Source organism: Crocodylus siamensis, chromosome 3 (assembly GCF_052110815.1).
Source record: "Crocodylus siamensis isolate JL-2025a chromosome 3, ASM5211081v1, whole genome shotgun sequence".
Taxonomy (NCBI): Eukaryota; Metazoa; Chordata; order Crocodylia; family Crocodylidae; genus Crocodylus; species Crocodylus siamensis.
In genome coordinates this window covers 123496869-123519708 of record NC_143397.1, presented here as the reverse complement: position 1 = coordinate 123519708, position 22840 = coordinate 123496869, and the positions used below count along the sequence as shown (strand labels likewise).

Sequence of the window (22840 nt, the reverse complement as noted above, 5' to 3'; positions counted from 1 at the left end):
GGAAAAGCGAAAGGCTGGCAACCTGCATCAGGCCCCACATGAGAGGAACAGTGGCCCAAAGGACTTCTGCAATGATCCTCCACTCAGTTCTTTCTTCACTGTTTCACTTCACTCCAGGTCATACATATCTTCCTCAGCTCATGATGTACCGGTATTCCTTTTCTCCAGGGCTTCTTCTTTTTGGTCTTTCTTTCTGTCCTCCGAGTGGTCTGCCCTAGGGCTTGGCTCATAACATTAGTATGACCACTTATTTTTGTTTTCTATCTTTAATGTCAGCTTCTGGGTTTTGCTTGTGTTCTTCTATGTAGCTCACCATTTATTATCCTTTCAGGAAATTTGGTGTTAGATCCAAACTGTTATGGTAGATTACAAAAAACAATCCATATCAATCCCATTCCAACTGCTGCAAAACCACACAAGCATCCAACTTCATTAAGCCCTTCCGTTTTCACCTGAAAGATTCGCTGGACTGTGGCTACTCCTCTTGCTAAGAAGCAAACCAGTTCAAACATCCATATGCCTAACTCCCGCATGAGCTCTGTTGTGAACCAGGTGGATGCTTAGAAGCACTTAAGTTGCTAATTCCCTGGGCCTGCTCTGTGGCTAGCAAGTGTCTGACATGGATAGCATACCAGCATTCATTGCAAAAGATACCAGGAAGAGGATTCAGTCTTCAGCACAAAAGCCTTCCAGGTGTATAACTTGCTCAGGAAGTGGGAGATCTGGTTTCAGGCTCTCCTAAGCCTGAGAGACTCAAATGCCCATCTCCACCTTCCAGGAGAATGCCCAAACCTCCTGCCATAAGCTAGTCTGGGCAGGGCACCTCCCATTCCTCCTTTTGAAGGCAGCTCACTGGGCAGTTGAGAGTGACCTAAAGGACAGCAGACAAGAAAGAGCCTGACCATGTAGCCCAGTCTATTGGGAATGGGGAATCCAGAGTTTTGAGTCTCTGCACCCTGGACTGCCTATGTATTTTACAGTCATTTGTTGAAAGAAGAAAAACAAACCTGGGATCTCATCTCTAGGCTGCTTTCTAGGCTGCCCTCCCCTAAAAAGGCTCAGGGCAGGTTGCAACCATGATCCAAGTGGGAGTGTGTAGCCTGAATCATGGTCTACTCTTCATTTATCCTTATCTAAAGATATTTAAACATGTCTTAAGTGCAAATGCAACGGACAGTGCCACCATTTTCTAGTGTTTTTCTTATAATAAGCATGCTCAGCATCTTCTGTTCCAGAGAGCTGTCTTGGATTGAATTTATGTTTTAAAGTTCCAGCTGAAGTAACTCAGGTCTCTTGGAGAATGACATTAGACAAAAATATGTAATGTTGTCCCTCAAACAATCATAACAAAATGATTGATACTGCTAGATTCAAAGTCTCCAGCTTTGGAATGGAACAGGTGCTTGAAATAGGGAGGAGGTAGGATTGCCTTAGCATCATAGATCTATGTCAGATTGGTACTTCTGAGCCTATGAAAACTGTAGTCTACATGTATTTAGTAGTGGCTCATCAGCAGCTGAGGTCACTACTTGGAAGATTTTCTGCACTGAGCATGCTCTATCCTTTCCTAGCTCCTCTGTGATGCTCATATGGTATGTGACTCATCCACACTGAAGAACTATTTTTCCCTGCACACCCTTACCTAAATCAGTGAAAAGGATGAAGTAGGCTCAAGGCTGTGTAGGGAAGGAGGTGGTAGTCTGTAGGACCCTTGGTTGGTTTGTTGAAGAAATTAAAATGTGTAGTAAATGAGGCGGGGGGTTGCAAAAAAGAAAGGAGGGACTGGAAAGGACTGCAAATGCTGAAGAACAGGGGCACAATTCAGAAGGATCTCAACAGTTTGGAAATCTGAGCTGCAGCTAACAGGATGAAGTTCTATTAGGACAAATGCAAAGTGCTGCACCTGAGGAAGAATAATCAAAAGCACAAATGTAAAATGGGTGACAACCAGTTGGATGGCAGCACTACAGAGAAGGATCTAGGAATCCTGGATCACAGACTCAATATGAGTCTGTAGTGTGGCACCTGTAGAAAAGACAAATCCAGTTTTGGGCTGCCTCAATAGGAGAAGTAGGTGTAAGACATGGGAAGTGATAGGCAGTGGTTAGGCCTCATCTAGAGTACTGTGTGCAGTTTTGGGCCCCACATTTTAAAAAGGGCATGGAGGAGGTAGAAAGGGTCCAGAAGTGGGCAAAAAAATTGTTTATTAACTTTAGTTGAAAAGGAAATGAAGTAGACATAGTGTATTTAAATGTTATTAAGGAATCTGATGCAGCTCCACAGAAAACCTCAGATTGAAACTATAGGTTTACAGTTTAGGTGGTTAAACACTAATTCCAAGATAATTTTATTGATACCAGTATCAGAGGAAGATTATATGATGTCTATTCTGCATCTAATACTATTTATTATTTTTATTTTACATTTTCTTGGCAAGGGGAACACACAAAGGTTACCTGGAGATGTCACAAAGTTGAGAGGGGATTGGAAATACTTCAGACAATAGGAATAAGCAAAACAAGTAACATGAAATTTTAAAACAAAAGGCTTGGTTGAAGGAAAAAGAGATTGAAGGAAATAGGTATGTTCAGTTTGCAGAAATAGTGAATAAGAGAGGACATAATAGAAGTCTTCAAAATATCTGAAGGACTGCCATAAAGAAGGGGGAGAACACCTTTTCTCTCTTGTGGTAGAGAGCAGGGCACAGACCAATAACTTGTAGGTGCAGCAAAGTATATTTAGATTGGATACCAGGAAAAACTTCATTGTTAGAACAGTGAGGCAGTGTAATAGACAGTCTAGGAAAGTTGTGGGATTTGCATCACTGGAGATAGTCAAGAAGTCGGATAAGCTTTGATCAGGGATGATCTAGAAGTAATTATGCCTGTGCTATGCTAGGGATATTTCCCAAGCTTCTGGGCTCTCCTAATTGCCAAATGAGGCAGGGAAGGAAATTTTTTCCTCTCCTGTTGCTACACATCATACAGCTTTTTTTGCCTTCCTCAGAAGCATTGGGTGTCGGCTTAAGGCAAGGCTGGGGATTTTGACTTGGGTGTGCCAGTGCTCCTGCTGGGACTAAAATCTGCAGGTTCCTGGATAAAGGGCCATGCCCCCCTACTCAGGGTCAGACTGATCCCCATATTTGGGATCAGGAAGGAATTTTACCTTATAGTCAGATTGGCATGGGCTGGGAAGGCTTTTTCCTCTGTAGCAGGTTGTGTGGTTCTCTTCCTTGAATCTCTTGACAGGATTTTAGCAATTTCTGGATGGGCATTTGAGCAGGACACTGATTGCCATTGTTCTCTGCTTTACCTGTGACAGTTTAGGGTGCTATGTCTTGTAGTTTTGTGATAGCACTGATTGTATAGTTTTAGTAATAGGTTAGACAAGGATTTGTAAGGGATTGTTTGAATCAGGATGATCCTGCCTCAGATAGAGAGATGGACTAGATGACCTCCAGAGGTCCCTTCAGGCCCTTTTCTATGATTCTGTGATTCTGATTCAGGGTTTGACCAGCTGAATGCTGTCCTGGAAAATGGATTCTAACCTTGCTTCTGCTACAGAAGTCCTTTGCAATGCTGGGCAAATCACTTAAACAATGTTTCAAAGCTGACTTCTGTCTTATTTTTGGGTGCCAGCCTAAAGATACCTGAGAACTGATCTGCAGAAGTGCTGAGTGCTTTCAGTTGCAATGGAAGGCATTTATAGGCTGTGCTTGAAACACAGAAAGCACAATTAAATGCTATGTCCCACAAAATGCGAGGACCTAAGAGACATGTAAGTGTGATTCCACCATGTTCAAATCCCTAGAAAAACATTAACATGCCTACTTTTTCAGACTAGGAGCCACACACTGAGGATGTCTTAGCTGCAGTGGTGTAACAGAATTGCTAGGTCAAACCCTGAGGGGGGGGGAGTGATGCACAGTTTTGAGGGCAGGGGGAGAGAGGCACAGGTTCAAAGAGCAAGAGCAGGGTAGGGGCATAGGTTCTGAGATGGGTGAGGGAGGTGATAGCACAGATTTGAGGGAGGGCGGGGGGGACTGGTCACAGACTGCACTTTACCCACATCAGGAACTGCACAAGCCCAACTGAGCTGCTGCTGCCAGCATGTGTGCTCTGTTTGCCCTGTTTATTGCTCTTCAAGTGGCAGCTGCTGGGCTTTGAAGTTTCCGGCATGGGAACACTGCCAGGGCACACATTCTGCGGGGATTGAAAGAGATACCAATGTGCCTCTTAACTTATCACCCCAAACGGGCATCCCTTTCACCCACTCCTACTTATGCTACTGCTTGGCTGGTATGTTTCTTGGCCAGTAGTTTCCTATCTGTTCTTTAGTGGGATCAGTATATATGGCTGATAATGAGGAGGATAAAAAGAAACACTGAACAGCTTAGCATTCCACCACCATCCTCCAGTCTATGTCCTAGATGAGGAATCCTTAATTTTGGCATTTCCTAACCTTTCAGTTCTTGACTTTGGATAGGTGTGTGTGTGTGTGTGTGTGTGTGTAAGTGTGTGTAAGGACTAGCCTATAATACATATTAGAAGCCAAGGGCTGTGTATATTCATATCACTTAAAAATAAAATTTGCTTTGATATACCTGACTGAATGCAGTCTGAGGGTTCATTTTAGTTTTACAGTTAAAATGATAGCAAGCTGCATGGTATGCTCTTTTTCCTCCTCCTTTTAGGCATAGCAGCGATGCTTGTGTCCTTCCTTGTGGGCCTATACTATAACACTATCATTGCCTGGGTGATGTGGTATTTCTTCAACTCCTTCCAAGAGCCATTGCCCTGGAGTCAGTGCCCGCTCAATGCAAACAGAACAGGTACAGTTTATGCAATGGAACATTTTTTTATAGAACACATTTCTGCAGTTAGTAACAAATGTAATACAGTCTCTTTTTGTATAAGGATAATATGCTGCCTTACTAGGGAACATTTTAATATTGTGATAATTGGGTTTTGCAAGAAAATATTCAGCATACAGCCAGCTTATGGAAAATGAGATCAAACTTTGTGTCAATACTTGACACTAAAGTAGGCATCTTAAATAAAATGAAAAAACAGGAGTCTGTAGGAGATAGATTGATGTATTAACTTTGTCACATACACAGTATTCTCAGTGGTATGCAGGATCAATGCAGACACTAGCATTCTAGAGAATTTTTTTGTAGATGCAGTCAACAGGATTTTTTTTAATCGTAAAAATATTGTCAGGTTGGGACAGATCCAAGCGAATAATACTTCAATATTACTGCTATGCCTCTGCTTCTTTTTTTAACCTAATGAATATAGGATGTACTGACTTACAATTTTTTTTGCTTTCAGGTTTTGTGGAAGAATGTGCCAAAAGCTCTCCTGTGGATTATTTTTGGTACAGAGAAACATTAAATGTTTCCACTTCCATTGACAATTCTGGCACTATCCAGTGGTGGCTTTTACTATGTTTAACATGTGCATGGGGTGTTCTGTATGTGTGCACAATCAGAGGCATTGAAACAACGGGAAAGGTACTACATTTCATTTCACATGAGAGTGAAATAATATTGATTATGCTATTGTGATTCCCTGTTTATATACATGGATATGAGAAGCTAGAGTCATTGTGCCTCATAAAGACATAGCAGGTTAGTTCTATTAGTTGCTGATGTCATAGCAACTAATAAAGACATAGCAGGTAGTTCTGTAACTTTATACTGACAAAGATTTTCTGCACGTGCACACTAGTTCCAAATTTTTGGTGCAGGGAAGAGGCACAGAAGTTATAGACACATTTTTCTAATGACTACCAGTTATCAACAGCAATTAGCAAACATCAGGTTGTGGATTGTTGATTTTATTGCTACAGATCCAGATAGAATGATTTTATTAAAGAATTGCTATTTTTCTAAATTTGGGCCCTGACTGAAAAAGTGCTTTGTAATTATAAATTAAAATATTCAAACTGTTCTTGAGCTTAAGGTTCCACAGCACATTAATCATGGCTAATCTGATCTATTATTTTGTTTTCTCTCCTCCTTTCTTTCTTCCTTAGCTATTCTTACTATGAAACAGTGCTTTATCTTATACTTTTTAAATAGGTATCTGTTTTTTTTTCAGGCTGTGTATGTAACATCCACACTTCCATATGTTGTACTTACCATTTTCCTGATCCGTGGCTTGACATTGAAAGGATCAGTCAGTGGAATTGTTTATCTCTTCACTCCCAATGTAAGTGATTGGATTGTTTGCCTGTCAATGAAGCTATTAAAGGCTAGATCCAAATTGGTCCCATTATCATCTAAATAGGATGTGGGTGGTATTTAGGAGCCAAAGTCATAGGAAAGTAGGGCTTGAAGGAAACTCATAACATCATCTAGTCTAGCATCCCTAACTAAACTGTCACAGCCAAGTGTCTATCTAATGTGCTTTGGAAAGTTTTCAAAGTTGGAGGCACCACAATTTCTCTATGTAGCCTTTTCCAATGTCTGACCACCCTCATAGTCAGAAAGTTCCTCCTAACTCCCAACCTAAATTTCTCCTGCTGAAGCTTGAGGCCATTCCTTCTATTTCTGTCTCTTAAAGCCCCAGAGAAAAGCTCATCTCCATCCTCTCTATAATCGCCCTTTTGGTATTTGAAGACTATTATCAAACTTCTCCTCAGTCTTCTTTTCTAAAGAGCCTAGTTTTTTCAGTCTTTCCTTATATGTCTTGTCTCCCAGGCCCCAAACCATTTTTCTTGCCCCATGCTGGTCTCTTTCCAAACTGTCCACATCCTTCATGTGATCCAGACTAGCTCTGCTGCAACATCGGCATGCTCAGAAGTGATCCAGTGTGGACTCCTAAGTATCTCAGTCCTAAAAAAACTCTTGTCTATATACCCAGAAGAACCTGATCTCTAGAACATCCTTAGAGCTCATTTAAGTCGCACTGGGTACATCTATGCTTGCTGCTGGGTACATCTACACTTGCTATTAGCACAGGGCAATAAACTGCAGCACTAGAGTTTATTGCTTCTGGGCATGCTGTGTCTACAGATATGCCTTGGGACCTCAGCACGTTGAGTTGGGTCGGAGCAGCCCTGACTGACAAGGAACGCAGGGGGTCAGCCTGCCAGCCCAGAGCTGCTCTGACCCAGCTCAACGTGCTGCAGAGGGGCTGGCTGGAGCACAAGAGTGCTCCAGTGTAGGGACAGCCAGCAGGCAACCCCTGCACTGAAGCACCCTTGTGCACCAGCTAGCCCCATCAGTGTCTACACGTGCTGCTACACAGTAAATAATGCCGCTGCAGGACAATGCTTGTATTTACAAGTCCTAACCTCCAGCAGCATTTATTAGTTTACTGTGACCGAATAGGGCCAGACATGTAGATGTGGAGACATCTCATATGGATGCACCCACTGACAACATCGCATTTCATAACATCTCACATAGATGCACCCACTGGCAACATCACATTTAGAACTAAGTGCAGTGGCTAGAATCACTTTCACTCAAAAACATGGCCAGCATGGTAGTGGTGCTATTGCCAATCAATAGTGTGAGGTGTGGGTACGAATCCTCTTGGATAGAGGGGGTGTCTAGAACCAAGATTTCCCACTTCTAGGCTTAAGACTCTAAACACAAGGCTGTTATAAAAGGTGACTACCACAACCATCCTCATTAGGTGCCAGCCATTAAAAGAAGGCCTGGATGGTCTGGATCCCAGGTGAAAGGAATCAACTAATGCGCAGCCTGAGTTAGGTGCCTAAGCTCAGTGATGGGTGCAAGTTCAGACACATCTCTGTGCCTAGTGCATCTGAACTAGTTTGATTTTAGGTGCTTCTTGGTTCTCTGCACTGACCTTTGGAAGTACTCAAGTCTCATCATTTATTGTATAGGGGTCTTGGACTCCTAACCCAGTCTATTTTGATCATTGTCATGTCAAAGGTAAGGTGCAAAGTGGTCAGTCTGAATCTGGCCCTAAATGTTATTAGCAGCAAGGAGAAAATGAACCTGTCATCTATATTTATTCTGAGTATCTTTCAGGCATGCTTAAAGACAGCTTCTCATGTTTGAAGTGTGAACAGAAGAGCTGTGCTTTGCATTATCCCAACACATTAGGATACTGCTGAAGTTGATTTGTCAATCAGTTACTTTTGCAGGTCTTAAATACTTCTTGTGGCTGTTTCAGATATTATATATATAATGTATGTGTGTATATACATGTGTATATGTGTATATATGTGTGTGTATGTATGTATGTACTGCTTCAGATTTTGGGAATTCTTGAATGGACAAGGGGTCATTTCAGAGTGATCTGGATTGTTCATTTACCTCCTCTTAACAGGGAATCTACATTATTTTTTTCAAATGCACCCATACCTTACTAGAAGAAGGGGCCGGACCTGAATTTCAGACACAAATGGTAGAATTAGGATGATAATGCCTGTAATTTAGATACCACCATTAAGATGTCTTACATTTATAGCAGTTTCTCCTCAAAATAGAAAGGGTGTAGCTGCCCAGGAGAGTCCAAATATTAAAGTTTATCTGTTGGCTAATTTGAGGAAACAAGAGAGGAACCCACTATCAGATAAAAGGAGACAAAATTATATGAGCATTGTTATCTTATTTCTGCTTTATATCTTACTGATTTAATTTTAACATGTAAGTAGTTTACTTATGAAAATGAAATTGATAAAGGCATTCACTTGTCTGCTTCCAGAGTGCGGTCTTCCATAGAGAGCAGATATAAGCTATGCATCAGCCAGAGATGACCCTACCTGGGTGCAGGGCCTGGACGTGAAGAAGCAGCGGGGTGGGGGGAAGCAGCCAAATGCAAAGCCGCCAATGGCTGGACACAAAGTTGCCAGTGGCAGCAGCACAGAGTCACCAGTACTAGGTGGGCCCTGCAGGAGGGGCTGTAGCCACTCTGCCTGGGTCTGCGGGACCCCCCAAAACACGGGGCCTGGGGCAGTCACTCCCATTTGCACTCCCTCCTGGGCTGGCGCTGTCTGATGTTCAGCCCAAGTTTTGATTTGAGGCACTCACTACCTTTTGTCTGATGTCACAGGTTGCTGAGTTGGCCAACCCTGTCACGTGGCTGGATGCTGGAGCACAAGTGTTCTACTCCTTCTCCCTTGCCTTTGGAGGCCTCATCTCCTTCTCAAGTTACAATTCCATTCAGTAAGTATCCAGCACAAAAAATCTAATCCTATTGGATCTTCAGAAGGTTCCCCGTATCCTTGCTTCCTTTCTCCATGAGGTTGCATTGCCAAAAGTACTGACATGGAAATCCAGTAGGAACCATTAAAAGTTGCTTTCATTGGTTGAGATGAAGTATGTTGTGCTCAGGCTCTGCTTTTTAATTATATGAATATTCTTCAGAGCTGAAGTGTTTTTTTTTAACATCTAAAAATGGAGACAACTTAGACCTTGCCCATTTCACTTGGGAAGAAGGAAGAGCATAGCATCAACCCCCTGATCCCTGTTCCCCTGAAAAGCCCTTTGGGCTTATCTGCACCATGTAAGCACATTTCTGACAGAAGAGGCCTGAGCCTACCCTACATCCCCAGCATCCACAGATATGCTTTAAACCTGGCAGTTGGCTAGTTAAGCTGTTCTGGGCTCATTCCCGGGGGACTGTTCTCAAGTACATTGGAGACCAAGAGCTCAAGAACCACCTCAAATTAATGTTCTTGAGTTTCCTTACCAGCAAACTTCAGGTTTGGTGAATGGCTGTAGGTACAGGTGGGCAGTATGCTGGCCAGGCCAGCATGGTGAGACATGCCATCCCCATGGTGCAGACAAGACACGGTGGCTTTTCATTGCATTTCCTAGCAAAGCATCACAATACCAAACAATGTTGCAGATTCATCATTGTCCTGTATGAGCTTCGACCATTCTGAATCTCATCCTCACCTTTCTGAACAAAGCACTACAAAAAATGGGGAAAAAATGCCAGAGTTGGCAGGTCTTTGGTAATTTGGTGTCTCCAGATACCATCATGCTAGGGAATCCAGAGGTAGAAAAGGGTTTTGATGCCTCCGCACAGAGGATCAGGATCTCTGCAGAGATAAAATTCTACTCTTACATACTTTTTGCTGGAAATTGTTCTTTTTAGAAAAAAGCAGACAAACTATATTTATACTTGTGTACAGGCATATTAAACAATAAAATCAAAGAGAATGCTACCATGCTATAGCTCTAATGATTTGTTAGCACTGAGTTTCAATTTTGCATCACTTTTTAAAATTGTAACTTTTAAGGACATTGTCAGTGGTACTTCAGGGCGCTTCAAAACCACTGTAAAAGTGGGCCTATAAATTGAGTTTATAGTTAATTTACATCACCGGAAAAGCACAAAGTACATGTAGTGTCCTAGTATATAGAGCCTTTAATTTGCAAATACCTCCGTGATTGTAGAGGGCTTTGTTACTGAAAGTGATGCTATACAAACTGAAAAAGTAAGGAGGAGTCTGTTCATGGGTGTTAAGCTCTTTTTCTTTTAATGGCCCCTACTTCATTTTCACCTCAGTACTTTTGGCAATGCAACCTCATGGAGCAAGGAAGCAAGGCCATGGGGAGCCTTCTGAAGACAGATGTCTAAGTTATCATGGAACCTTTCTTTAAAGGTAACAAGTCGACCAATGAGAGTACTTGTTTGTACAGTACCTCCTACAATGGAACCTCCTTCTTGGCTAATTCACAGGCACTATTCTAATAAATATAAGCATTATTAATAACAAATAATTTTCACATGTGTCCGAATCGATACCAAGTTTGTAGAACCAATAAAGTTTAAATTAAATTGGCTGTAGAGAAAGGACTGTGATTTGCTGAGTCCATCACAGAGCCCTAGTGACTTATCTGATTTGGTGATCTCTCCCTGCCTGTAACCTCTGTACATTTTAACAATTCATGGATTATTTGAAGTGGGTATTAGCTTAATTAGAAGATTATTTCTTCAAGCTGCTGCACAAGATTTAAAATTTAATTATAAAGACTGAACAATCTGTTGTATTGTCTTCCTAATGGAATTTGATACAAGAAAAGAGATACTACATTTATTAGTATCTGCTTTTTATTTAATTATAATTCTAAATGACAGAACTACTAGTAAAATATCAGACAATGTAATAAGAACATATAAACTGTTAGTCTAAATGCTTTGATAATCTTGTTAATTAATTTTAATAGTGAATTTTGCGGAAATGTTTCATACTCTCTGAGATTTCTACCTTTTGACTTACAGTAATAATTGTGAGCAAGATGCAGTGATTATCTCTGTGATCAATGGTTTCACATCCATTTACGCAGCGACTGTCATCTATTCCATCATTGGATTCAGAGCCACAGAGAGATATGATGCTTGTTTTGACAGGTAAGCTTGCATAAAAACTTAATATAGAGACTTTTGTCTGGCCTGAACAAAAGCAGCTTGGGTTTTCAGCACTGTTAGCTAAATTAAAATTGCTCCATCATTTATTTGAGGGGCACTTGATCACACAAACAGCCACCTTGACATGTTGTGGTGTCATGTCCCATATAAAATCATGTTCTATATATCAAGTTGAAGCTATAACTTAAAAAAATTAAAATTGCATGCAAAACCAATAGCTTATAATGACCTTCTATTCAAAGATGTGGAGGAGGGGTGTTCTAAATACAAGTAGGTAGACCAAATTGACTTTATCAACCAATTGTCTGATTTGCCCTAACTCAGAGGTAACCTAAAGTCTGTTTTACATAGTTCCTTGAGAAAATTATTCCAGAAAGTGATATTCTAGAGGAGTTAGTCATCTAGTCATTGGTACTCCATTTTATTTCATTTTTAAAACAGTTCTTTCAGAAATAAAAGCAGTTAAGTTGGCAAAATCCTTTGACATAGACATAGTGAGTTGGGAATACACTCTCCCCCCTGAAAGTGCTGGAACAGTAATAATTGTAAAAGTGATATAAACCATTAATCACTTGTGTAATCAGAAATGAGCTAGTGAATACAACTGTGAATTAAGTAAAACCATTATGATAGAAAATTGGGATTTTTGCCAAATCTGTTTTTGTGAAAAGGAAGTTTTCACAAAGACATCAAATTTTGAAGTTGAAAGACCAAAAATATTTCAATGAAACGCCGAAGTACTTTGATTCAGGTATCCTGCCATGGCCCATCAGGGGAATTATTGTTTGGTTTCATCACATACCCATTCTCATCAATCTACAATCCTGCTGCACCCCAGGAGATATACTCACAATAAGATGCCCAGCTTAGAAGGTAAAACTGTATTACATACCCAAATTAATTTCCATGAGGCATTATAGCAGCATATCTATAAGTCTTTCATTTGTTACCTAACTGTGGGGCAGATTTTCATTTCCAGGTCTCCAGATATTTCTGTGAAAAACTGTGTGTGCATATACTTGTGTCTGTACCTTGTAGGACATTCTTTATTCTATCCATATCATTCTTTTAGCAGCCCTACATTGCTTATGCCCTTCCTTATAAGATAAAATAGACTCTTGATAAATTCTCTGAGGATTAAAATGAATCCTGAAGTTGCTTACACATACACATTAACACTAAATCTTTTTATTTCACTTTTGCAGAAATATTCTCACTCTGATGAATGCTTTCGATTTGCCAGAAGGTAATGTAACCCAGGAAAACTTTGGAGAACTACAGAAGTTGTATAACACGACTGATCCAGGGGCTTTTGCAAACCTTAAGTTTGAGACCTGTGACCTAGAAAGTTTCTTAAATGATGTAAGTTGACATCAGCGATGGAATCTATAGAATTACTACAGGATAAGCTTGCATGTAAGATGCCTAACACCTTCCAATATAAGCAAATTTTATTTCTTAGATTTCATAGACTTTAGGGGCTAGAAGGGACCTCATGCAATCATTGAGTCCAGCTCCACTGCCAGAAGCATGAAGTCTGCAGGAATCAAATGCTTGCAGCAAGATAAGCATACAAATGCCTTTTGAATGAGTCCAGAGCAAGTACTTGCACCACTTCTGGGGGGAATCTGTTCCAGGCCTTAGACACTCAGACTAGAAATAAGTTTTTCCTTATATCGAGTCTGAACTGGCCTTCTAGAAGTTCGTGGCCATTAGACCTAGTTATCCCTTGGGAAGCCCTGGTGAACAACTGTTCTCCCAGATCCTGATTCACCCTCCTTATATACTTATAGGCAGGCACCAAGTCCCCCCTGAGTCTTCTCTTCACCAGGCTGAAAAGTTCCATGTCCCTCAGCCTCTCCTCATAAGGCTTGCTCTCTTGGCCTTTGATCATACGGGTGGCTCTCCTCTGGACTCTCTCAAACTTATCCACATCCTTTCTGACGTGCGGGGCCCAAAACTAGACGCAGTACTCCAGCTGTGGCCTCACTAAGGCCGAGTAAAGCGGGAGGATGACGTCCCTGGTTTTGCTTGAGATGCACTGGTGGATGCATGCTAGAGTTTAGCTTGGCTTGGTTTGCTGGCTATGGCATCGCATTGGTGGATCATGTTCATCTTGTGGTCAATTGAGACCGCAAGTCTCTTTCGGTCACAGAGTTAGCAAGCGTAGCACCACCGAGCCTGTAAGTATGATGCTGGGTTTTTTTCCCAAGGTGGAGTACCCTGCATTTCTCTATGCTGAATGCCACTAAGTTTTGGTCTATCCACTTTGCAAGCATGTCCAGGTTGACCTGTATCATCCAGCCTGTCCTCCAGCATGACTGCCTTCCCCCATAGTTTAGTGTCGTCTGCGAACTTTGCCAGTCCGCATCTGACACCCGAATCTAGATCAAAATGATCTTCCCTTTGAGATAACTTTGATCTTTCCTTTGAGACACCTTTGATCTTTCCTTTGAGACACCTTTATATATCCATTGCTTGCAGCAATGGGGAAGTACTTTTCACTGTCTCAAGAAATTCTATTTGAATTTTGTTGAGTTGTAAACTTAAGCAACACTATTTCCCCATTACTTATCTCTTACATTCATTCCCCCCCCAAAATTGGTTGTTTACCAGAATAATAATTAAACACAAATATTCTAAGGTTAGGCTTATACAGCTGATAAAGCAGGAGCTGCCCTAGACATTGAACAGGTAATGCATGAGAGCTGTGATGAGAGAGAATGAGTGCAGGAATGAGAGAAAGGTTTGATCATATCCTAAAACATGGCCCACTTGGTGTAACTACATGGGGTAGGAGTTCTGCCCAGCTTCTGGACCAACTCTTCCCCAACACCCATTTCTGGACCCAGATGTCAAACCTCAAGCTCAAAACTTGGTTGCTTTCTGCCTTTACCTAAAGTGTATGCCTCTTTGAACCAGTTAGTCTTTACCATGTCCTGCCTTTTTGAAAGAAACAAGTACGAGCAAATTGCTATGCACAAGTGTTACACGTAACACAGCTCTCTCTTCTTTTAGAACAACAAGGAAAAGCTATGTTAAAAAAGCTTTAAGACTGTAGAATCAATCATCCAAAATGTTATCAAATGACTGAAGAGTACAACATATAGCATATTGTATTACCATCTTCAGGTAACATCGCCATCCTTTTAAATGCTAAATACTGTCAGTTTCCTGAAAGTTTGACCCTTCTGTAATCTTCTACAGGGAGTTGAAGGAACTGGCTTAGCTTTTATTGTCTTCACTGAAGCTATCACCAAAATGCCTGTCTCGCCATTGTGGTCCATCCTCTTCTTTATCATGCTGTTCTGTTTGGGCTTGTCCTCGATGTTTGGAAACATGGAAGGTGTCCTTGTACCTTTACAAGACCTTAATCTCATTCCTAAAAAATGGCCTAAGGAACTTGTAACAGGTAAGTGTTATTTTGGGGCTGGACAATTTTTTTCCCACGAATCTAATGTAGTTCGGGTCATTTAAAAGTATTGGCAAATTAAATCAAAGAGTTTTGGCCAGTGGAAATAAAATTGAAACATTGTAATGATGATTTCTTTTGATTTCTTGAGCTAGATTTACAAAGGGACTTGGGAATCAATCACAAGACGAAAAGGTGGTGACCTAATTAAGACACTCACCTGGGATGTGGGGGCCCTGACATGAAAATGGAATGAACATTTGATGAATGAACATTTATTTTTGTATGCAAAGCAATACAAGGTAGAACAATGTCAATGGGAAAGACTGAGAAAGATGTATTCCAGGATTCCTGATGGCTTGTGATTGGGGTACTTCCTTGAATGTTAAATGAATCTCAGATGATATCTACTTCCCAAAGGATCTCACCAGAATTTAGCAAATGTTATTTAGCCTTTGTTGAGTAACCCAGGTTTGTTCATTTAAATGAGTTCTTAATTAACAAAGAAAAATGCCCTAGGTGAGCATTTTAAATATGGTGTGAGGTGAAGAATCAGAACTATCATTTTGTGTCTAAATTGTCATGTGGCTCTAGCTATTTGCTTATTACAAAAGTGCCAGGATAGGAGAGAGAGGAAGAAAATGTGAAGAGGAATTAGATCTTTCATTTGATTCTTTTTCATTCACAGAAAAATCTGAAAAGATTATGCTTTAGGTTAATCTGAGCTTTTAAAGTATTTCTTATTCATCCACTGAATTGAACATCCTGTCAGGTAGAAGGTAGGACAGGGTGGCATCTTAGAGATTAACTGGTTCAGATAGACATGAGATGATTCATCAGATGCTATCATCTGGCATTAGATGCTATCCTGATAGATAATAGTATCTGATGAATTAGGCTGTCACCTACAAAAGCTCTTGCCTCTCTGAATAATTGTCACCAGTTGAAGCAGATCAGCTGTGCTGCAATGCATCACAGAACAGCTGATCTTCATTGGGAGAAACGCACATTGTGTCTTGTCCTACTTGTTGATGCTGTAGGAAAAGGGGTGATGTGTTATTCCAGGGCTTGAGGGGCCTGGTCCTGTGCACCCCAGAAATTCTCAGGCAGAATGAAGCCTCTCAAGCTCTGGGAGTCCAGCTTTTCCCCCTTACCCAGACACATGCCCCAGTGTTGGCACTAGATTTATGACCCAGTCCTGATACCTTGTTGCAGGCACACCCCACCCTCAGACTGACCATGACTTCTTCCATTTTATAATAGGCAAATTTTATTGATATGCAGTAATAGCAGATAAGAGTAATGCAGGCAAAGCAAACAAAATAACCCCCATGATACTGCTAATCTACAGGTTCCATTGTTTCACAGAAGCATGGTATACCTGGCCGGCACATGAGCCCCACCCTGTAGTTCTCTGCTTGAATGTCAGATGTCAACATTCTTGGAGGTCAAAAGTCAATGCTGACCCCCCACCCCCCATGGGGTGGGTGAGATGGGCCAATGTGTACCCTCTGCCCATGGTGGCCTCAAGATCCCCCCAACTGCTCTGAAAATCCCTCCTTTTGTATTCTTTTCCTCCTAATGACACTTCATTTCCAGGTACCATTGATTGGTCTCCCTGCAGGTGTCACATTGTCCACGTTCTGTCCTGTCAGCATAATCCCTTTGTTTCTCAAACATATTGCATGCATACATCTTAATTTGGTCATTTACTGGCGTCTTAATTTGGGCATGCTCACCTTCCTAATTTGGTTAGACCACCACAACTAGAAATCCCAGGGACTTTGCAGCTGGCCATTGTGACCTAATGCTATTTCTGAAGGTCCTTTATCTTTGTAATGGAACACTGTGCATATTTTCTATTTCCCAGGATATATGTGCCTGTTTGCCTGCTAGCTCCAGACAATGTCTGCCTCAAATGCTGAGAATATGGATCTTTGTCACAAACAGCCTTTTGAAACCTTTTAACCCCTGCCATTCCCTGGAACATTGATGTAATGCAATGTTTACTCCACCTACAGGCCAATTCCTAAAAGCAAATCTCTAAATATCATTTTCTAGCCATCACCCAGGACCTCTAAGAACCCATCTCCTGATCCATCTGGGATCTCCAGGGGGTGTGTTTGTGTAAGTGAGGGAACCCTGGCTTTTCCTGATTATCCAGACAGGTCCCTGGAGATCTTGGGGTGGGTCTGAGTATGGATACATGGAGGCTCCAGAGAGTCTCCTGTTTCTGTGTCTTCACATCAGGACCCATGTGGGTTTTTCCTGCTTAAAGAGACATACCATGCCCCTGGAGATTCCAGGGAAAGTCTCTGTAAGTAGAGAACCCTAACTTTCCCCACTTATAGAGAAGTGCCCCAAGATTCTCCAGGATGCATCTCTGTAAGTGGGGAAAGCTTGGCAGGTGCTCTGAGGGCTTCAAGGGCCCAAGCCTGCATGGGAGTTCATGGGGTGTCCAGGACTGAACCCCTCAAGTTCCTAGAGCACCCGCCCGGAGTGACTGGACAGTGTCGGCAGTTTGGGCTGCCTTCATTCTCCTGCCATAGAGCAAACAGACATCCACCACAGTAAAGTGCCTTTGATTTGTGGTTGATGTGGTGCAACAAAGCGTAGGGACATCTATTTCCTCAGTATTTGTGTTGCTATAAAAATGTTTATGGTGATGTGATGTTAGGTGATGTCTGTTTCTACTCTAAGATGCCAACCTGCCTTCTTCCTCCTGACCTCAGACTAACTTGGCTAACTACCACTCTCTATTCCGGAAAATGAGGTTGTTTGCCTTCATTTTAGGCTTTTCAACGCGTCATTTTTAAAAATTTTGGAGCTGTCTTCAATTTTAAAATTAGTCAGAAATTAACAGTTGAATTTCCTGCTTACTGGCAAGATTTCTAAAAATTAATATTGCTGCTTTAGTCCATGCCTAAAATAACTTATTGTCTCTGTTCTTTACAGGTCTAATTTGTGCAGGGTCTTATTTGCTAGCCTTTATTTTTGTACTGAATTCTGGTAATTACTGGCTGGCTCTGTTTGACAGTTTTGCTGGATCCATCCCCTTGCTGATCATTGCTTTTTGTGAGATGTTTTCAGTTGTGTACATCTATGGAGTAGACAGGTATGAAGTACTAGTAAAACTGAGTGTTGCTAGAAATGATGTAGCAACACAAGTGATAGAACTTGCTGTATCTCTGCCCATATCTACTTTCTAGTTGAAGTCCCTTCAATTATGCAAATATAAATTAGCCTTAGTTAAATAATTTAACTGCCTTTTGAAAGTTAGTTCTCAATTAATAGGAAAAAATGCCAATTTAGGTTCAGTGTTCTTTACTTGCATATTATATAAGAACTATTCAAATCACTTAACAATAGATGAAGATCAATCATTCATAAGTAGTCACATACCTATTAAACTAGGCTTCCCAAAGACTGTGAGGGAATAAAATCCTTTAGCAAACAATCAGGCACAGAATATTCTGCATGTGAACTCCATACTTTTTAAAATCAGATAGAGCGATGCAGACATGCAGTAATTATGTAAATATTAGCATGTTTCATTCTAATCTTAAGTGAAGGGCTGACCACCTAACCCTCAGAGGAAATATATCTGTATTCTAAAGTCTTGAGCCAGTGTTAAATACACTGGACTTTGCTTTACAAATTAACTTTCTGTTTTAAATAAGTAATTTCTGGTAATCAGGGTGAAATTGTAACAGCAACAGAAGTGTTAGAGGAAGCTGTGGTAGAGCAAACCGATACATTTAAAAGTCAGTAAGTCACCAGGTCTACAGGGGTTTCATCCAAGAGTTCTAGGAAAATTAAACATTAAATAACTGATCTAGTAACAAAAATATCCAATTGCTTGTTAGAAACAAGCACTCAGTTCTAGCAACTGTTCCTGAGGATTGATAGATAATAAATGCTGTCATGTTTAAGAGGTTCCAGAGGTGATCTAGGGAGTTGTGGCCAACTACAATTATAACCAAAGTGACTAGTCAGATTGGGTGAATCTGTAATTATATAAAAGTCGACGGATTACTCTAACAAAATTTTACTAGCTCCAATGACTGGAAGTTGAAGTTAGAAAATCCCAACAGGAAATAAGGAATACATTTTTAACAATAAGTGTAATTAACAAATGATAAAAGTCACCACAGGCTGTGAATTCTCTATTGCTGGGTTAATGATAGAATCAGAATTGGTTTTGGGTTTTTTTTTTTCTGAAACAGATTATCTAGTTCAAGCAAGAATTAATTCAGGAAAGGCCAGTGGTCTGGACTTCACATGCAGCAAACTGTTTCCCTTCAAGCACATTCCCAACCTTAAAATCAGCCTTTTCAAACCCTTAGCAACTTTCAGTTGGCAGCTGAGCCACTACCTCACTCATATAAAAGGGAAAAAATAAAACATACATGACGACTGAGATTCCTCCAAAATCTATGTTGCATTCATAGCTCTTAAGGCACCTGAATAGCTGTATCAGGATCTTCCCTTCCCCATTCCCACAATCCCTGGATTTATTAAGCAGATTACAAGTGAAGAACACTTTAAACAAGTGACATTAATGAGCATGTGTAGTTATGCTCTGTATTTAACCCATTTGCAATACAGTTGTAATGATCTTATCTAAATAAACCTGACATGTAGAGTCTCCATTTAAAAAGCCTATCAATTTGTCTGTTGTCCTTTTCACAATAAATCATATCATACATTTTAAAATACCAAGTTCTAAGTGGCAAACAGAAAAATCTTGGGGAGTCTTAAAATATGTCAGAGGCAAACTCCACCAATATTCAATTTTCCTAGCTGAAGCTGAATCACGCACTCTATCTTTGCTCTCTGAAGCCATCATGATACAAAACAACATTTTGATTTATTGGGGTTCCTTCAGAATAATTACAAGTGGTATGAAATCAGAAACAGTCTGATGAAATGATGTATGTTTCTAAGAACCTCTTCTGGGCTTTCTTTTATGAAACTTGGATAAAAAACATATAGCATAATAGTATAAACATTGGCCTCAATTAGAAAAATGTTTTAAAATGTTATTATTACCCATTCACATTAGAAAGTTCTGAGAAGTACAGTTAGGTCACCTTGTCATTTGTGACTTGTTGACTAATCGTTGAATGTGTTTTCTATTATCACTGTGCAACACAGTGATGTTCCTAAATGTTCTGCTTTTACTCTTAGGTTTAACAGTGATATTGAGTTTATGATCGGACACAAACCCAATATTTTCTGGCAAGCCACATGGAGAGTTATCAGTCCTCTCATAATGTTAGTTATCTTCTTCTTCTACTTTGTGGTGAAAGTCAACCAAAAACTGCTTTATGGTGTTTGGGATCCTAATTATGTAAGTACTTGCAGCCAAAATATGTATCTTGATTTTCTTGTGGGTTCCTCTTTCCTCTGACAGTATGAAATACATCCATCTTCCACAAGTTGACCATAAAATCCTAGAGAAGTAGGGCTGGAAGGGACCCAGAGATGTCATCTAGTCCAATGCCCTGCTTGTGGCAAGATAATCTCATTCAACATTTTATTTTCATGACTAGCTTGTTGCAATGCATATAATGGAATATAAAAATGTTAGCACTTAGAGAAAGGATGTTGCTTTCTAACTTCAGCTATTAATGTCTGGAAATTGCTGGAGAGTGATTGCTTGGTAATTTTGCCTATGAGAAGAGGAGGACTGGGAAAAAAGATCCTTCTGAGAGATAGGATTAAAACAAGAGCCTTTGAATTGATGCCAATTGCACTGTATGGACTGAAGAGGAATTTGTCACGTAACACCCTGTTAGTGTTCATAAGACATCTATTAGGTCAGATTCTGAACCCAGTTTTCAGTATAAACTCACAGGATATGCAGTGAAGTTACTCAGATTTTCACTTATAATTGTGATCAGTATCTCCACCCTGCTTCTACCTCTGCAGGTCTAGTGTTTATTATATATTAATATTTGCTCCCAGGAAAAGCTTTTGGGATATTACCTGAGGAAAGATCAATTTCAACCTGAACTACACAGGTCTTGGAACATATGGAACCTAGATTTTTTTATAGTGGACTGTAGCAGGATTAAACACCATGCACCCCTCAGGGTAGTACTGTGGCTTGTGCTCCTGCAAAGGCCCCAGCAAAAGATAGTTGTTGTGGGAGGCCTCATCACATTGGCAGGTGTGCAGCAAACACCTAACTCTTAACGCAAATTCAGCCCCTTTCCTCCTCCTACCTAACTGGGCCACAAATTACAGCCACTTTCTTCAGCTCTACTATTTATGCATCCAGACAGTTCTAGTCTTAATACAAAACCTCCAAAGCTCATAAAACCCATCCCTTTTCACTGCAAGAAGAATGGTTCGCTGTAAAGTGCAGTAAGTCAGAAATTGCTGTGAGCTAGTGGATCACAGCCAGGCATTCCTATGGTCTAAGCCTAGCTAGGCCAGCACAGGTTACTTTGGGCAAAGCACTCAGCACCCCCTTTTTCTCCATTTTATTACCCGAAAGAGGCCCAGTAAGTATGTATCTTATAATAATGTGGGAGGAGTACTCAATTAATACATGTAAAGTGCTCTTAAGATGCTAAATAATATTAGTATAGAACCCAATGAAAGTATAAATGCTATTCATAAAAATCTGTTATATCCTTTAAGCGCAAACTGCTAATATTCCCTTGTCCTTTCAGAGTTAGAATATTGTTATATACTGTCATAGTTCAATTTTTTTTCTGTGTTAGAGTTCAATATGTGATGTTTTTATATATTTTATTTGCAACAAATACCTGACATGACTGTTCATTCTCACAGGAACAGTTCCCCAAAACAGAGAAAATTGGATATCCTGGTTGGGTCTATGCCATCATTGTCATCCTGGCTGGAGTGCCTAGTCTGGTCATCCCTGTCTTTGCCATCTATAAATTCATCCACAATCACTGTAGAAAGAAACGGGGCCTTGTTGGCTCAGCTTCTGAGCCCTCTGTGAATGGAGAGTTGAAGAACCCCGCATAAAAAAATTCCAGAGAAGTGGGGGGAAAAAAGACTTTGTGAATGAAGAAAGGGAATACAAGTTTTTAAAAACCATAATTAGTTTCATCCCAGTGTGGATAATGATGTGATGTTTCAAGGGGAAAGATGAAGCGAAGAGATCCCTACAAGGACAGATATGACTATCCAATTGTTCAGGCTGTAACAACTATGCCATATTTATCCCAACTTTCTTGCACAATCATTCATCTTTACCATACTTGGCACTGTGTTGCACAAAGTCATTGATGTATTTTCCTCAAGCAGAAGTATTAGAATATTTAATTAAAATATTTGGAAATGTGTAAATGATATTTTACTTTACTATAGCTCTGGGTATTTTATTAATGGCCCCTTTACTTCCTATTTGCCAGCAGAGAGTTCTTCCAGCTTCTAATCACATAGGAGAGGGAGTGACATAATGAAGTAGCAGCAGTAGCTCAGAAAGGGCAAAATCTGCCTGTATTAGCTCCTGCTGAACAGAAAGTGCTGAGGAACACAGTCCACTTGCCCAAGAGTTCTGTGATGGCAGAGGAGCTGAGATGGGAGAGGAATCTTACCCCTTGTCCCTCACCATTAAGGTAGGTAGCACCAGGACACTTGCATATCTGGAAACTGCTGCTGCCAAGAACACCACCTCCCACGGGGGCCAGCTCTTGAGATCAACCTTCATGCTACATTCCTGGCCTTGGTGTCCATAAGCAGGAGCAAGTCAGTGGGGCATGCTTAGGCACTGGCATTGTAAAGCGATTTCATTCAACTGTCCTGTTACATCCAATGATGCTACGGGTCTTTTACCAGGTATGGAGACTAAGACATGGTTGTTCTTAACTATAATCAAGTCTATTGAACACTAACAGTTACAATTCTAAATCAACAGTAAAGCACCCTCAGCAGTTACTATTCTAATACTATAGAGCTAGTCAAAAGCAAAACCCTGAGACACTGCCAACATGACTTCACTGGTTGATCAGGCTGTGTGAGCTCTTCTTTAGGGCTCCCAGCTCCTGCATCTGATGTCTTTGCAGGATCTTGGATTGGT

At 40.7% G+C, this 22840-nt stretch overlaps 1 protein-coding gene across 1 annotated transcript in view; it reads left to right on the top strand.

The window, feature by feature from the left end:
- LOC149868763 (sodium-dependent neutral amino acid transporter B(0)AT1-like) overlaps nt 1-22107 on the top strand; it is a 35547-nt gene extending 13440 nt beyond the window's left edge. The window contains exons 3-12 of the mRNA XM_090039125.1: nt 4694-4831; nt 5334-5515; nt 6105-6215; nt 9039-9151; nt 11220-11348; nt 12572-12728; nt 14574-14778; nt 17734-17893; nt 19969-20131; nt 21583-22107. Coding sequence (XP_089895251.1) covers nt 4694-4831; nt 5334-5515; nt 6105-6215; nt 9039-9151; nt 11220-11348; nt 12572-12728; nt 14574-14778; nt 17734-17893; nt 19969-20131; nt 21583-21783 — 1559 coding nt within the window. The 3' untranslated portion in view covers nt 21784-22107. The remainder of the gene's footprint in view (nt 1-4693; nt 4832-5333; nt 5516-6104; nt 6216-9038; nt 9152-11219; nt 11349-12571; nt 12729-14573; nt 14779-17733; nt 17894-19968; nt 20132-21582) is intronic.
- The last annotated feature ends 733 nt before the right edge of the window (nt 22108-22840 follow it).